The 18122-nt window shown below is 33.5% G+C and overlaps 1 protein-coding gene across 4 annotated transcripts in view; it reads left to right on the top strand.

Moving 5' to 3' along the window:
- The window catches only part of AXIN1 (axin 1), a 211180-nt gene that overhangs the window by 136509 nt on the left and 56549 nt on the right, over positions 1–18122 (top strand). For all 4 annotated transcript variants that reach the window (XM_074197015.1, XM_074197018.1, XM_074197016.1 and 1 more), the window contains one exon: positions 17372–17512. In XM_074197015.1, the coding sequence (XP_074053116.1) occupies positions 17372–17512 (141 nt within the window). The remainder of the gene's footprint in view (positions 1–17371; positions 17513–18122) is intronic.

The following is an 18122-nucleotide window of genomic DNA, read 5'->3' as shown; positions in this document are numbered from 1 at the left end:
ATTTTTAAAGGAGTTAAGAAGGCTTTTTAAACTCTGATCTGAAACTTTATATACCCTCTATAGTTAATGTGAATGCTTAAACCTTTATGTCATCCTACCTTTAGGCCTTTTGTTAAAAGGAAGTGACTAATTTCAACTTAATTTAGTCATATGTTATAAGTACCAGTGTTTAGTCTTTGTATAACCAGACTTTAAATATCACATTTGAGTAATAATAATTAATCACAATACAGTGGAATTGTTATCAGGTGATTTGTTTATCTTCCACTTTATACTTCTACTTACTTGAAACAACTATTGTTAACTATTAGGAATATTCTGTACATCTTAAAATCAGCGAACAGACTATAAGTTTTATATACCTGTAAACTTGTGTGGTTGAGGCAATATTGTTCAAGAAATTACTGATAATTCTAATTCCAATTCTAAAGGTACCCATGCTCAGTATTTTTTCACCAACATAAACTTTTTATGTACCTAAAAGTAATGATTCTGTGAAGTTTGTCCAAATTCAGGTCCTCCCCTGTCTCTAGTAGATGATACTGTTTTTCTTTGATTTTGTATTTTCTATTAAGTTTGTCCTGTCTTTTAAGTTAAAAAAATTAATGGAACTTTTGAACTTAATACTTAAGATCTGTATTTTGAGTCAATTAAAAAAAAAGCAAGGAAGATGACCCGTATAGTGGTGTTAAATTTTTTTTAAAAAAAGAACCTCTAAACCCTTCATAAGGGCCACATTGACTTAGAAAACTACATATTAATATCATCGCAAGCCTATTGTACTTTATTTTGTTAAATATTTCCCACTTATATTAATTACAACTGCACTAGGGAGTTTGATACTTCTACTTTATTCTACTAGATTTTAAGCTTCTTGAGAAGCAGTACAATTTTATATTGTGAGCTGTGTTTTTCAATTCAAATTACATCATCAAACATATATTAAATAGAACCTACCATGCTCAAGACAAAATGATAGAGACAGTAGAATGCTATAAATAGGAGAGAGGCCCTGCCCTCAAGGACTTAAGGAACTAATGGGAGGAAAGAGATCGATGACTCATGGAAGAGGAAGAGATGCAAAATGTTGTGAAAAATTTAAGCATCATTTTTGCCAAAGAAAACAAAAAACTTTTTCTAGTAGGCTGATTTTTTTTTTTAGTAGGCTGATTTTGAACTCAGGTCTTCCTGACACCAGGACCAGTGCTCTATCCACTGGGCCACCTAGCTGCCCCAGAGGCTATGAACTTTTAAAGAAGGAAGGACCTTCAGTAGGTTGGGGGGATGGGGGAGCAAGGTGAGATTTTGGGAATGGTGGTAGGAAAGGTTCAGTTCTAGGCATAGATGAAAGGGTAAGCATAGACATGGAGATAAGAGACCAGGACAAGAAAAGGGAATAAGGAATAAACTAGGCTGTCTGGAACTTGAATGATTTGAGATAAAGCTGCAAAGGCACCATGAATGCCTCACTTAGGCAGTTATATTTTTTTGATAATCACTGAGAAATCAATAGAAATTTTTGAATAAAAAGTGATCATAGTGTCATATTGGGAAGATTACTTGGGCATCAGTATAGAAGATGGATTGGAGAGGAAATAGATTGAATTCAGGAAGATTAGTTAGAGGAAAATAATATAGTCTAAGAGAAGGTTCTTCAAAAAGAATTAAGTGAGAATAGAGAAAGAGAATTAGGTACATTAAATATATTGGAGATGATAATGCCTAGACTTAATAACTAATTGGAAATATGAAGTGAGAAGCAGAAGAAACAGACAAATTTTTTATACATTTCTAAATTTAATCTTATTAACATTTTTCCCATCATTTTCTAGATAATCCACAAAACAATAAATGAAACTTTGGTAGTGTTTGCAGATTTCAGTAATATGGATGCTCATACTGTCAGTTTATTTTTCCTTTTAAAATTATTTTAGTTTTTCTATTTATATGTAAAGACAATTTTAACATTTTTTGAATTTGAATTCCAAATTATCTTTTCTTCCTTTTTCCCTGCCTTTCTTCCTAAATCAATTAGCAATTTGATATAAGTTACATATATATATATAATTATGTTAGACATATTTCCATATTAGTTATGGTGTGAAAGAATAGACCAAATGGAAAAAAAACATGAAAAAAATAAAGTGAAAATAGTATACTTTGATTTGCATTCAGTGTACATCAGTTCTTTCTCTGGATATGGATACAATTTTCCATCAAGAATCCTTTAGAATTGTCTTGGATTGTATAGCTGAAAAGAACTAAGTCATTCATCACACAGTGTTGCTGTGTGATGTTCTCCTGGTTCTGCTCTTTCACTTTCCATCAGTTCATGTAAGCAAGACATCTGTTAAGATTCTAAATTAAGGAGGATGGTGTTATGAACTGTTTAATAGTAATAGGAATGTTAGAAGGCAAAATAGGATCTTAGAGAGCTGAAAGGGAATTTAGTGATTATTTAGTCCAACCCCTCATTTTACAGAGAGGGAAACTGAGTGTAGTGGTGATGATTTTGTAAGAAATTTAAAAATTATTTTTCTTTGAGAACTGCAGTATTTTACAGCTACCAAAATTTATGATTCTCAAAGGACTCATCTTTCTGTTGTCCATGTTAGTATCTGTTCTTTTATTGAATGCAAGTGGTAAGACTTTGATCTTGGGCTGGATCCAGACTAGCAATAGCAACATGCCAAAGGTGATGAATCTAGACAGAGTAGTAGTAGATCACAGAATCTCTGTGAAAGATACTGGTTGATACGCCCAAAGGGCAACAAAAATGTGCATACCCTTTGACCCAGCAATACCACTACTGGGTATATATCCTGAAGAGATGAAGAAAGAGGGTAAAAACATTACTTGTACAAAAATATTTATAGCAGCCCTGTTTGTGCTGGCAAAGAATTGGAAATCAAGTAAATGTCCTTCAATTGGGGAATGGCTTAGCAAACTGGTTCATGGAACACTATTGTTCTATTAGAAACCAGGAGGGACAGGATTTCAGGGAAGCCTGGGGGGATTTGCATGAACTGATGCTGAGTGAGATGAGCAGAACCAGAAAAACACTGTACACCCTAACAGCAACATGGGAATGGTGTTCAACCCTGAAGTACTTGCTCATTCCATCAGTGCAGCAGTCGGGAACAATTTGGGGATTTCTGCAAAGGAGAGTACCATCTGTATCCAGATAAGGAGCTGTGGAGTTTGAACAAAGTTCAAGGACTATTCCCTTTAATTTAGAAAAAAACAGATATCTTATTGTCTGATCTTGTTACCTCTTAGAATTCTTGTCTCTAAGGATATGATTTCTCTCTCATAACACCCAATTTGGATGAAGGTACAACATGGAAACAAAGTAAAGACTGACACATTGCTTTCCGTGGGGGAGTGGGTGGAGGGAAGTAAGATTGGGGGGAAAATTGTAAAACTCAAATAATATTTTTAATAAAAATTAATAAAAAAAAAAAAAAAGAAAGATACTGGTTGACTTGAGTCACATAATTGACAGCCCCTCCTGGAATCTTATCCAGAAATCAGTTAAGTTAGTAAATCTAAAGTGTTTTTTTTTTAAAGTTTTTGCTAGGTAAATGGGGTTAAGTGGATTGTCCAAGGTCACACAACTAGGTAAGTGTCTGAGATCAGATTTGAACCCAGGTACTCCTGACTCCAGGGCCGGTGCTTTATCCACTATGCCACCTAGCCACCCCTATATAAAGTGTTTTTAAAAAATATTTTCCTGTTTTAAATTTGTATCAACAAATTTGGTTTTTATAATAGTGTTCATTTTCATATATAATCCTTCATCCTCTTCACTCTTTAAAGGAGATTTTCTTACAACAAAGAATTGAAAAAGGGGGGTGGTATTCATAACTTGTCACATCAAGTCTGACAGCATTGCATTGCTCCATGCCTGTATTCCCTGACCTCTTCAAAGAAAGAAGGGAAGTTTATTTTCTTATCTCTTCCTGGGGTCCAAGCTTGATCATTGTAATTACACAGTATTCAGTTAAATTTTTCTTTCCTTTTTTTTAAGTTTTTTTTTGTAAGGCAAACGGGGTTAAGTGGCTTGCCCAAGGCCACACAGCTAGGTAATTATTAAGTATCTGAGACCGGATTTGAACCCAGGTACTCCTGACTCCAGGGCCCGTGCTTTATCCACTACGCCACCTAGCTGCCCCTTTTTTCTTTCCTTTTGAATTGTTCTAGTCATTATGTAAAGATCACAGCTGTTACTAAGGGAAAATTCTCAACCAAATCGGGGATAACTGCATTCACAAAAGATAAAAATATAGTCATTTTGATTGTGTAGGATTGAAATGCTTTTGCACAAGCTATGATTAGTTCAGCTAAGATAAGGAAATTATGAATTGTGGCGGGGAAACAGGAAAATTTCACATAGAATATCTATTAAGAAATATCCAGTAGAGTGGATTATTTAGTTGGAGTCCAGCCTTATTAATTTCAACTTCACAGCATTTTCCTAATTGAAAATAGGAAAAATTACTAAAAGCAGATAGGTGAGCCAAAATAGATTCTTGTCTTATTTTACTCCTGGAGTTCTTTCACACTAACAATTAGTATCTCAGGCTCTCAGTTTTCCATTATTTTTTAACTGATTATATTCCATTCATATCATTTTATAGATTTTTTATTTAAAATATCTCTTACAGTGATAACCTCACATCTTTACAGAAGTCACACATTTGCCTTTTGTCATTCTCCTGGTATCTTAAGTTACCGAATTTCACATTGGAAGTCATTATCAAGGTGAGAAAGTGAGTTGACTAAGGTTATAAAGTTAGTTACATATATAACCAAGTCTCTGGAATCTATCTGATTTGGAATTTTTTTTTCTCTTTCTTTGACCAAAGATCCAGTTCATCTCTTGATTTAATCACCTTTTCCTTGAGTGGCTTTCATGCGAGGATTTGGCACAACTCACTTAGTTTTGACTAACTCTCATGCCCTTGATTTTCTCTTGTCATATTGGAGAATACTTAACACTGTGCTCTGCATTATAAAAGGGTTTTTTTTTTATGGCAGTGCACAGAAAGAGGTACTATTAGTATCTACTTAACAAAACTTTTGAATAGGCAAGACATAATTATTGTTTCATGAAGATAAGGATAATATTCCCTATTTTTGAAACCTATATTTATAAAGTGCTTTCACATTTCCATATCTTGCCCAGGGGTCACACAATTAGCTGTTTGATACAGTCCTATGGAATAGGTCTTATAGCTACTATTATTCCCATTTCTTAAATGTGGAAACTGAGTACTTAAATGTGAACTTAAGTGACTTCCCAAAGAGTCATAAGACTCTATGGTAGGCACTGAGAATACAAAGAGACAAATGACTTAATCAAAGTTTTTCAGAGCTTAAATTATATATATATATGTATATGTATATGTATGTATATATGTATATATGTATATGTATATGAAGAATAGCATTACAGCACTGAATGTATACAAAATAAATAAAAAGTAACTTGCTTGAAGTACCAGGTTAAGATCATCCTTTTAGCTGAGGATTCTGAATAGAGGTGAGAATGTACTGCTTTCCACTAATCATGGTCTGATGCAAAGAAAGGGTATTGGAGAAAGGAGATATGGTCTTGTATATAAGAAGACCACGACATCAGGGACAGGGGCTGTGGTAAGTCATCAGCCTCATTTTCCTCTTTCAGAGCCATCTGGGTCCAGTGGCCAGATATGAGATGATCTTGGATTTGAAGCAGTCAGGGTTAAATGACTTGCACAAGGCCACACAGTTAGTAAGAGTCAAGTATCTGAGGCTGGATTCTAATTCCTGTCCTCCTGACTCCATTAAGGATTTTTTTCCCTTCGAAAGTATGATACTGTTGACCTATATAGATAACCTCTCCTCTCCGGGTTTTTATCTACTCTCTACTATTTTGTCTACTACTGGCTAAATCACAGACAAAAATGGAAATAATGTATAGTGAGCTTAGAATGGTAAGTTGGAGCCAAGTTAGGTAGGTCTTTAAATTTTAATTTAATTTAATTTTTTGTTTTTGTTTTTGCAAGGCAAGTGGGGTTAAGTGGCTTGCCCAAGGCCGCACAGCTAGGTGATTATTAAGTGTCTGAGGGCAGATTTGAAATCAGGTACTCCTGACTCCATGGTCGGTGCTCTATCCACTGCACCACCTACTGCCCCTAGGTAGGTCTTTAAATGCCAGAAAGAGAAGTTTTTATTTTATTCTATTGAAGTTTATTAATCAAAGGTCAGTGACACAGGCACTGAGATTATCATTTTGGAAGCTGAGTGGAGAATTTATTTGTGAGCCTGAGAGACCAGTTAGGAGGCTTTGATGAAGCAGTGGATATCTGGATTGAAAGAGGGATAAGTTTGAAACTGTTGATAGATGATATTACCAGAGATGAATATCTGTTCCACAGGCATTTAAAATTGCAATGGAAAGAGCCCTGGATTTCAAATCAGAATAATATTGCTTCCTAATTCTTTCATTTAATATGCTGGTCACCTTGGGCAAGTCACTAAACCTCTCTGAGCCTTACTTAACTTTCTTATCTTTATAATCAGGGGGTTTGGATTAGTTGATCTCTGAGAGTCCTTTCCATCCCTAGGTCTATATTTCAATTATCTCCCACCTCTGTAATTTTTCACAAGTTGTTTGCCAGATTTGGAAGCTTTTCCCTCCTCATCTCTTGGAATCCTTCATGATATTGCTGAAATACCTTCTCCTAGCAAAGGTCTTTCTTTCCTTCTCTAATTTTTTACTCTCCCCTATTTGCCCTTCATTCTGTGACTTTATATTGTTCTATATTTGGTTATCTGTATTTGTTTCCTTCAAATAGAATATATCTTAAGTTTTTTGACAGTTAAGCCTTTAAAAAAAATCTTTGTATCCACTGTGCTTCTCATAGTACTTGATATCCAGTAGGAATTTAATAAATGCCTTGATGAATTGAATTAAATTGCCTACTTTGTGCAAAGTGCTGTGTTTGACTGAGGTTGTGAGTACAAAAAGTAAACAAACTGCTCTGGCTCTACTGAAGACAAATACACTGTAAATACAAGATATTATTAAGAGGAAAAGAGAATGAGAGGAATCAAGATAGGACCTCTAATGAAGGGGCATCATATGAACCCAGTTTTTAAAAGATAAAGATTTTCAAAATCTATTTTGTTTTCTCTTATAGCCTGGTGCCAAGGACACACATTCCACATCGTAAAACAATTTGATTCAACAGAACATTCATTAAGGTCCTATAAGGTCTCATGTTCTGTGCTAGTAATTAATTGGTTGAGGAGTTCTTCCTTACTTATAAGCATGCTCATCTTAACCTCATCTTTAAAAACTCCTTAATTGGCCTCATTCAAGTTACATCCATTTCCCTTTGAAAGCCAGTCCTGTAGAAAAAACTACCCACATTTGTTGGCTCCTCTTCTTTGCCTCACTTCTCTTTCAGTTGAGAACATGATGTCATAAGTTTAAATTTTTCCCTTCAAAAGTATGTTATCTTGCACTTGCCAGCTCCAACTTCCTTTTCAACTTCTGTGCAGCATTTGATACTGTTGACCTATATAGATAACCTCTCCTCTCTGGGTTTTATCTACTATTTTAGGAGTTATGTCTTTTCCAGGGAAAATAAAATACATTTTCATTCTAAAAAGAATCTATTTTTTAGGTCTTTAACTTGTAAGGAGTGGTGTCAGGTAACTTGACTTTGTCCAGTATGCTTACATCAAATAGGGTCTGGGGTGGAAGGCAAGCTTAAAACAAAAGAAAGGGACGGCTAGGTGGCGCAGTGGATAAAGCACCGGCCCTGGAGTCTGGTCTCAGACACTTAATCATTACCTAGCCATGTGGCCTTGGGCAAGCCACTTAACCCCATTTGCCTTGCAAAAACCTAAAAAAAAAGTATGAACTATAGACATGTATCTTTGTACTTTCTGTCATGAATCAATTTATCCTAATAGTCAGTTGCTATAGTATCCCCAAATAGGTTTATTCCAGAAAATTGGAACTTACATATGTCCACTAGGTACTATGGTAGTTTAGTGAGTATAATACTACAAATTGGTACTTCCAGATTTAATATTAAGTCGACATTCCTAGATAATGTTAAAATTATCTCAAATTTGGGCTTTAACTTTTATATACAAGCTGAATGTTGCTAAAATAAATAGTCATTAATTCCTGGTAGCTGGGCTAAATAATAACTAGAAAAATGTGAATAGAGAAGATTCCATGGAAGAGCCTTCCATACATTAAGTAGGGAAGTAGTTAGACAGAATTTTAACAGATGACACTTTTTAAAGTGATATTCTTAGCCATTCATCATGAGAAAAACATATTGTTTTCAGCTTTGATAAATGTCATGTTTAGAAATTATTATGTTGTCATATTCAGTATAGTTTGGTGTCATGTTCAATATAGTGCTTCTTAGATAATTCAGTCCCCATATATGGCTGTTTTTCCACTAGGCTTTAAATTTATGAGTCAGTTCTTTTTATTTTGCATCATTTAATACCATGGAGCTTGACAACATAAAATAACAACTCTGTATCAATTAGATAGCACAGTCCATGGATATCTTAACTGGAAGTTACCTTATTGGTGATTTTATCCAGCTCCCTTCATTTAGAAGGTCAGAAAGCTGAGACACAGAGGTAAAATAAGTTTTACCTGAGCACATACAGCTCTTGAAACCAGCAAAGCCCCTCAAGGGGTGAATTTAAGCCTTGGTAATTCAATAAAGTTCTCTTGCTATTGTTCCATATTGTCATCTTCCGCACTTTCCATAGGGTATAGATACAGTCTGCCCCAAAGAATTTACAATAGCATTATCATTTAGAAACCTTGGGTTTTTCTCCCTAAGTGGTTTTTTATAAGTGAAGATAAATTTAAAAAGTATTTTGTTTTCTACCTATGAATATATTCTTATATATGTTGTGCAGATTCATCATTGTATTTACTCTTCATTAAATTCATCGTCCCAGAACTGTGTTTGAAAATAAAAAGAAATTGCAGAAGGTTTCATTTAGAAACCAGCGTTTTAATGGAATTATTTACAAACTCTAATCTACAAGGAAGACTGACATTGAAATAAGACTTTCTGAAATTGGCAATGAATTCTTATGAAAACTTTGCACCCCCATTTTCTACTTTACTCCCCCCCCCAGTTATAGTGCAGTATTTCAGAATGAAAGTAGGTATTCATCAACAGCCTTTCAAAAAATAGAGATGGTATATAAAGAGGGCTTGCATGCAAAATTCTATCATGGTCAGTGGATGAGCATAGCAGCTGTCTTGGAAGGGGAAAAGATGCCTTCACTGATAGAGTGGCAATATTGGGAATGAACCATTTTATGTCTAACAACAGGTGCATTAGAACTTGGGTCATGATTTTACCATTTTATTGGAAAGGACTTCACATGTAAAGTGCTCCTGTTTGAGATTGTCTGTAAGTAGAATATGAATAAAGATGAATTGGCAAAATCGCTGAAAGGAATGTTTAGTTTGCAAGTTTAGAAGAGACAAGGGTGATGTACTAGATTTACAGTTTGGAAGACCTCTCATTTAGTTCTAGTTTTTTTTAATTAAAGATATTATTTGAGTTTTACAATTTTCACCCCAGTCTTACCCCCCCCCCCCCACGGAAAGCAATTTGTCAGTCTTTACTTTGTTTCCATGTTGTACATTGATCCAAATTGAGTGTGATGAGAGAGAAATCATATCCTTAAGGAAATCCTTAAGGAAGAGACACAAAGTCTAAGAGATAACAAGATCAGACAATAAGATATCTGGTTTGGTTTTTTTTTTTTTTAGATCTAGTTTTAAAGTTAAATCTATCATATACTCTTTGCAATTCACTTAACAAAAACTCAGTTTTTGCCTCTTTAAAGTAAGAAATAAAAGGCCACATGATACTTGCACATCCAATCATTTGTGAGGAAAGTATTTTATAAGTTAGGAAGTACTGTAGAACTCTTAATTATTATTTTGATAAGTTATTTGCTATAACTCCAAATCATTTCAATTTAAAGCTTTCTGAGAGTTACTGATGAATTTGAAGAAGTCTAATTGAAATTATCCCTAAGAATGCAGGTACTATTTACAGTTGCTATAAAAAATGTACTGTTCCAGGTTATAAGACATTAAGATTTTTGATCTCTCAAACAATATGTCCTACCATTCAGTTTAAGAAAAATTAAAAGGATTTTAGAGAAATCATTTTAATAGATAGCTTGTTATCAGCTATACCTATTTTATTTTTCATTATTCTCTTTCCTCCATCATATATTCTGCAATTTCTTACCATTACAAAATGAAGTAGCACAAAGATTAGAATTCTTTTCATATTGGATTTTGTTGTAGATTGGAACCTCATTTTTCCTACCACTGATCACCTCTGAGGTACAACATGTAGAAATGCAGAAATTCTGTAAGGGGAATAAAAAAATTAAGAATACAAATAGTCAAATACAAAAATTAAAGATTTGTATAGCACCATTAATTCAGCTCCACTTTGTATGACTTTTGTTACTTGGGGGTAGGGGATGTAATGATGAAATGGTTAGCCTGAAGAAATGAACAAAATGATAGAGTTTCTGTTCAGTGGATTGTTTTGGACAATAATTTACTTTTTTTTAGTTTTATATTTCTTTTTAAATTCAACTTTCTTTTAGCATATGAAATGACCATCTTAAAATTTTAGGGGTAGATTTATTCATTCAACAACATTTATTAATTACCTACTTTACAGAACAATAGCTAGGTAGTAAGAGATAGTAGAAACAATTAGCACATGATTCCTGATTTCACAGTACTCACAGTTTGGTTAGCGTAGCAGTGGGAGTAGAGAAAAATGACCTGTGTACATCTTGATAGCTCTCTTTTCAGTTATTTGGAAAGCTGTTATGTGCACAAGGTATAAAGAACAGAAGAATATGTGAAAATTGCAGAGAAGAAGATTTCAGCTTAATGTAAGAAAAAAGACTTTCTGATAATTGGATAATAGCTATCCAAACATAAAATGAACTACTTTTATGATTTCATAAAGAAAATTTCAAAGTTTGGTGAACAGTTCACCAAATTGTTTCATTACTCAGATATAGGCAAGATGGCTTCTGAGAACTCTTCCAATTTTGAGATCTGTGAAATCTATACTGTGTAATAGTATTATAACAAATAAACAAAAATGAATATGGAAAATTGAATGAGTCTCCAATAAGACCTTGAGATTGTTGCTTGAGGTCCAGAGAAAATCATTTTTGACTTATGGATAACCAAGTACTTATAGACTTCAGAGAAGATTTGAAGGACAGGTTGTATTTTAAGTCAGAGATGGGTGGTGGGGTAAGAAAGAGAGAGGGCCAGAATAAATTCTAGGTAACCTGCAGTGGTAGACTGCAGAAATGGGAATAGTTATGATGTTAAATTGGTAATTTCAGTTGTGACAATGTAACTTTGGCTTTATTTTTTTAATTTCATAGGTATAAATTGGGTGTGTGTGTTTATTTACATATATATGTATTAAAATAAATACCAGTATTTGGTAAATAAAGCGGTGTTTTTGAAACTGCAAGTCAGTAGTTTTCTAATCAGCCTAGTTAACAGTTATTATACAAAATGGAAAGAAGGAGCCAAGTATATGGTCCAGGAGACCAAAATTTCTATTTTGAGTAAATGTCACTTTAAATTTACATTCTCTTAGACCAGAAACACAGAAATGTCCTGTGCCCATGTCCTGCTTTAATTCTACCCTGCCCAAGCTCTCTGTTACTAGGTAGATGTCTCAGCTAATTTTTGTGGACCCATAGTAATTGCTTCCCAAGCTTGTTAATTCAACAGTCCTTTCAAACCAACAATGACACTTCAGTATTATTCCCTGATGTTTTGGCTAAAAATAATTACAGGATTACTTACTATGAACTTATTTTTAAAATCCTTTGGTTTCATCAGTGTGGAAATTACCTTTTTCAGTGCACATTGCTGTCTCTCCAAGGTAATTCATGAATTATTGTAACTTTTTTAAAAAATGATTCAAAAAATAGATATAAAACTGCCAGTATGCTAGGCATTATGCTGAGTAAGAGGGTTTTAAAGTAAAATATATCAAGACAGTCTCTGCTCTCAAGGAGTTTGTTGTCTAAGCATGGAACATATTGCCTAAAGGGGAGTTAGAAACGGGAGGTAGGGATACTACATGGAATGGAGATGGTGGGAAACACCCCAGAATTATATCTAATTCTGGGCACAATAAGCAGAAAGCTTACATTGTCACAGTAAGGATAAAATCAAAGGGTCTGGTGAGTAGTTTGATAGCCGGAGAGGACACATAGGGAGAAGCATAGTGAGAAGACAGAAGTTTAGAAATCCTTTAGATGATCTGTTGCTAGATCCATATAAGAGCGTTTTCCCCTCAGCTTAATAGAACCTGCCAAGAACTTGAACTTTGCCTTTGAGAATACACAGCTGCTTTTTCCTCAGTGTGACTTGAGAGTAAAGCAGTGTTAAATAACCTATAGGTAAAATAAAATAATCATGAAGCTATTATTTAAAACTTTTATGATTTGTTATCAGAAATGATAATAGAATAATTATTTCAAAATTGTCTCATTATTACCTTCTAATATGCTTTTTGAGAGTATTTACATCTTTACCATCTATGTGGGTAATTGTAAAATTCTTGTTGGTAACAATCATATCTTTCTTTTTTGTTCGTTTTAGTTTGGGTTTTTTTTTTTTTTTGCAAGACAATGGGGTTAATTGACTTGCCCAACATCCTACAGCTAGGTAGGTCAAATTTGAACTCAGGTCCTCCTGACTTCAGAGCCACTGCTCTATCCACTGCACCATCTAGCTGCCCCCAGCAATCATTTCTTTCATCTTTGTATGCCTAGGACAATACCTTCACATAGTTAGCTCAGAACAAATATGTATTGAATAGAATTTAATGTTCAGAATTAAAGAATACTGTAGTGGAAAGATGATCTTAACAGTTACCTAGACTAACCTTATCATTTTGTAGAAGAGGAAACTGCAGACCTAGAGAAATTCAATGATTTGTCCAGATAAGAGAGCTAATTAGTAGTAACAGATACAGGGCTGATGGTGTAGATTCTGCTTATTGCATTCTGTCTTAAACTAAATTTATAGAAATAGTGTGTATTATAAACTGAGTCCAAATATAAATAACTGAAGCATTTTAAAAAATAGGTTTTTATTGATAACTTTTGCCTTTAGATTGCCAAAATTTCACTTTATACTTTACTCTCTCTTCCAGAGAGCTATCCAATATCAAAGAATAAAAGGGAAAGAAAAACCAACACTTCAAAAAAGTCTGATATTATATACATTGTGCTATGCCTTTACTCCCCTCTGTAAAAATGTGGGTGAAGCATTTTCTCATATCTCTTCTTTTGAACTAAGCTTGACAGATATGATTCTTGCAGTTTCACTCACTTTATTACTGTTCTTTCCAAGTACATAATTGTAATAGTTATATATATTTTCTTAATTCTTTGTACTTTGCATCAGTTCATTTGAGATTTCCTTTACTTTTCTGTATCTCTTATATTCATTGTTTCCTACAGCACAGTAATATTCCATAACTGAGACATTTTAAAAAGTTATCTTAACTATACAGTATTTTTATTTATTGTCTATATCACTGTCAGTTTTCAGTGCCTTCTTGAGTATAATAAAACTTTTTAAAAAACAAAAGTAATCATCTGAGGCAGCTAGGTGGTACAGTGGATAGGGCACTGACCCTGGAGTCAGGAGGACCTGAGTTTAAATCCAGCCTCAGACACTTAATAATTACTTAGCTGTGTGACCTTGGGCAAGCCACTTAACTTACCTTGCAAAAAAATAAAATCAATAAATAAAGCAATCATCATGCAGTAGGGGATATACTAGAAACTTTCCCAGTAAATACAAGAGTTAAAAAAAAAAGTAAAGATGCCTGTTTCCTCTCTCTTGTTCTAGAAATGCTGGCTTTGGCATTAAGGCACATGATTATGGAATTAAAACATAAAAGCAGATAAAAAGGAGATTAAAATTATTTCATGGTTTGCTTTAAAAATCCTAGGACATCAGCAGAAGATAAAATGAGATAATTTATAGTGCTGACAACGTGGCAGGCTTCAAAATAAAGCCTCAAAAACATTTCTTACAGGATAACAAAGTCTAAAAACCAATCATTAAAAGGAAAATCTTAATAAAATAACTATATAATGCCTAAAATATAAAAAAAAAATCTGCCAAAGCATACAAATTGTCTATAGATTCAATTACAAAGTGCATTTTAAAGAAATAACAACTCAAGCAGCTGAAAGAATAATGTCAATATAAAAACAGTACTACCAAGGGTAATTTATAGTTTAATGCTATTTCAATCAGGCTCTCAAAGGACTACTTTATAAAACTTGACAAAATAATAACAAAATTAGCTGGGAGAAAAAGACCTGAATTATCAAGAGAAATAATAAGAGAGAGAGAGAGAGAGAGAGAGATAAAGGGGCAGCACCAGATCTCAAACTTAATTACAAAGCAAAAGTCAAAAAAGTATTTGGCATTAGTTAAAAAAATAGAAAATTAGATTAGTGGAACAGAATATAAAAGGGAGAGTTAGAAATGAGATTCAACCCCAAATCTGATAAAATTCTAAAATACAAATTATGCAGGAACAATTCCCTATTTAATTAAATGAAAACTGGGAAACATTATGGCAAAAATTAGTGTTAAATATATATATTGTAAAGATTGTACCAAAGGAACAGATTGTATGCCTTTTACAGGTGAAATTAAGAAATGAATTCTTAACCAAACAAGGGATAGAGGTGATTTATTACACAGGGTAAGACAGTTTAATTAACTTTGATTACATAAACTAGTATTTCTGACAAAGGACTCATTTCTAAAATATACTGAGAGCTGAGTCAAATTTTCAAAAAAAAAAAATCAAACCATTCCCCAATTGATAAATGGTCAAAGGATATGCAAAGGCAATTTACAACTGAGGAAATCAAAGCTATCCATAGTCATATGAAAAATTGCTCCAAATCATTACTTATTAGAGAAATGTAATTAAAGCATCTCTGAGATACCACCTCACACCTCTCAGACTGACCAATATGACCAGAAAGGATGGTCAATGTTGGAAGGGATGTGAGAAATCTAGGTCACTAATACATTGTTGGTGGAGCTGTGAACTCATCCAACCTTTCTGGAGAGCAATTTGGGAATTATGTCCAAAGGGCTACAAAAATGTGCATACCCTTTGATCTAGCAATACCACTACTAGGTCTATACCCTGAAGAGATTATGAAAAAGGATAAAAACATCACTTGTACAAAAATATTTATAGCAGCCCTGTTTGTGGTGGCAAGGAATTAGAAATTAAGTGAATGACCTTCAGTTGGGGAATGGCTTAACAAATTGTGGCATATGTACGTCATGGAATACTATTGTTCTATTAGAAACCAGGAGGGATGGGAATTCAGGGAAGCCTGGAAGGATTTGCATGAACTGATGCTGAGTGAGATGAAAAGAACCAGAAAAACATTTGTATACCCTAATAGCAACATGGGGGTGATGATCAACCTTGATGGACTTGCTCTTTCCATCAGTGCAACAACCAGAGACAATTTTTGGGCTATCTGCAATGGATAATACCACCTGTATCCAGAGAAAGAATTATGGACTTTGAACAAAGACCAAAGACTTGCCTTCAAATTAGAAAAAAAAAAAGTTATCTTATTATGAAATTTTATTATCTCATACTATATTTTTCTTCCTTAAGGATATGATTTCTTTCTCATTACATTCAACTAAGATCAATGTATACCATGGAAACAATGTAAAGACTAACAGAATGCCTTCTGGGAGGGGGGAGGATAGAAGCAAGAATGGGGGGGAAATTGTAAAATTCAAAATAAATAAAATCTTAAAAAAAACTTTGCATGAAACTGAAAAGCTTCTGTAGAAATAAAACCAATTCATCTAGAATAAGGAGGAAAGTGTTTGAATCATAAAAATAATTTTGTATTAAATTTCTCTGTTGAAAATTTAATCTCTAAGACAATTAACAAATATATAAGGGCGGCTAGGTGGCGTAGTGGATAAAGTGCCTTGGAGTCAGAAGTACCTGGGTTCAAATCCAGTCTCAGACACTTAATAATTACCTAGCTGTGTGGCCTTGGGCAAGCCACTTAACCCCATTTGCCTTGCAAAAAAAAACACCCTAAAAAAACCAAATATATAACTAATGACCTTTCCTTAATCGATAAGTGATAAGAGGATATAAGCAAACAGTTCTCAAAAGAATTATAAACTGTTAGTACCCATATGAAAGAATATTCCAGGTCACTAATAAGAGAAGAACAAATAAAAACAGCCCTGAGGTTTTATATCACCCTGAAAATTGGCATGCTAGCACATTATTAATAGAGTTGTGAATTGGTACATTTTGGAAAGCAGTTTGAAATTATGTAAATAAAGTGATGAAAATGTCCAAATTCTTTTACCCAGAAATTCTACTACTAAGTTTATACCTTAAAGAAGTCATTAATAAAAAGAAAATCTCTTCCATAAGAAAATATTTATGGTACCTCTTTTGTGAATTAGAAACAGTGTAGATTCCTATCAGATGGCAAATGGCTAAACTAATTGCATTACATTAATATAATGGATATTACTGTATTATAATAAATGATTGCTATGATAAATACAAATAAACATGAAAAAATTTACAAAACATGATACAGAGCCAGGACAGTAATACACACAATTACTTTAGCACTATAAATAAAAAGAACACAAAAAAAATCAAAAGTGAATATTGCAAAATTACAAAGAATAAGGCATAACCCCAAAGAAAAGATATGAAAAGATACTCTTACCCCACTCCTTGACAGAGATGGTAATACCTGAAAATAGAATATTGCATATATTTTCAGAGTCTTTCAATCATTTTCTGCTTTTTTTTTCTATTCTTTTTCTTTGTCTTAAAAATATTATTTATATTATTCAGAGGGAGGAAACTTATTTCTGCCAAGGGTCATTTGGGTATTTATAACATAATTTATATATAAATTTGATCAAACATTAATTCCTCTTAAAAAGCTAGTAGTTTTATTGAAATTTCGAGTCCCAAATGTTAGGTGGGGGACAAAAGATATCAATAAGATATTTTTGTATGTGGCACCATTCTTTGTACCTTTGATGTCCCTATAGATTTCTCTCTTGCTCTATTGTTAAACTACCAATATTTATATGAAATGTTTCTCTATTTTGCTTAATTATTACTGGAAGGATTGATTTTCGTGAAGTTCTCAAAGTAGGATGACCAAATTTCTCATTTTTTTCCTACAGGCCTAGTTCATGGAGGGAACCTGTCAACCCTTACTATGTCAATTCCGGTTATGCCCTTGCACCAGCCACCAGTGCTAATGACAGTGAACAGCAGAGTATGTCCAGTGATGCCGACACAATGTCCCTCACAGATAGCAGTGTGTAAGTCTTTTTAATTTCTTTTGAAAGTGAAACAAAATCAAAGTCCTCATTAAAATTTCAGCATGCCTTCCTTTTACATAACTCAATTTGTTTACTCAGTTGTTCTGTTACCATATTTTTATTGATAGTATATGTAAATTTTTGAACATATTCTGTTTGATTAAAGGAGAGTAAGATTTAAATTCTTAGGTCATGTAGTTGATTGTTCCCATTGTTTCAACCTTATTAGATGCACTTAGATTTAATAAGTATACCATAGTATATTTTCAACATTTGTTCATTATGAAGTTTCCAAAGCCTTTCCTAAGGGTAGGTCATTACATAATATTAGAAATATTTCAGAACATAAACCTAAAGGAAATTGTCCCAAACTTCTAACTGTAGCAGTACATATCCACCTGAGTTATTTAAAATTAGTCTTCCTTCTTCTACCAACCAAATTGCTTTACCAAGTTATCCCATATCCTTAAATCCCCTTTTTGAAGGTCACTTACTTGGTAATGAAAGTATTCCCAATGAGTCTCTTAACACTATATCGGAAACATTTTCCTAAATTGTAGCATTCAAAAAAGTTAAAATCTTTCCCTGAAATTTTACATTTCCAGATTCC

This window comes from Macrotis lagotis, chromosome 8 (genome assembly GCF_037893015.1).
Source record: "Macrotis lagotis isolate mMagLag1 chromosome 8, bilby.v1.9.chrom.fasta, whole genome shotgun sequence".
In the NCBI taxonomy this organism is placed as follows: domain Eukaryota; kingdom Metazoa; phylum Chordata; class Mammalia; order Peramelemorphia; family Peramelidae; genus Macrotis; species Macrotis lagotis.
The sequence above is the reverse complement of the archived record's forward strand: the minus strand, read 5'-3'. Positions and strand labels throughout refer to the sequence as shown.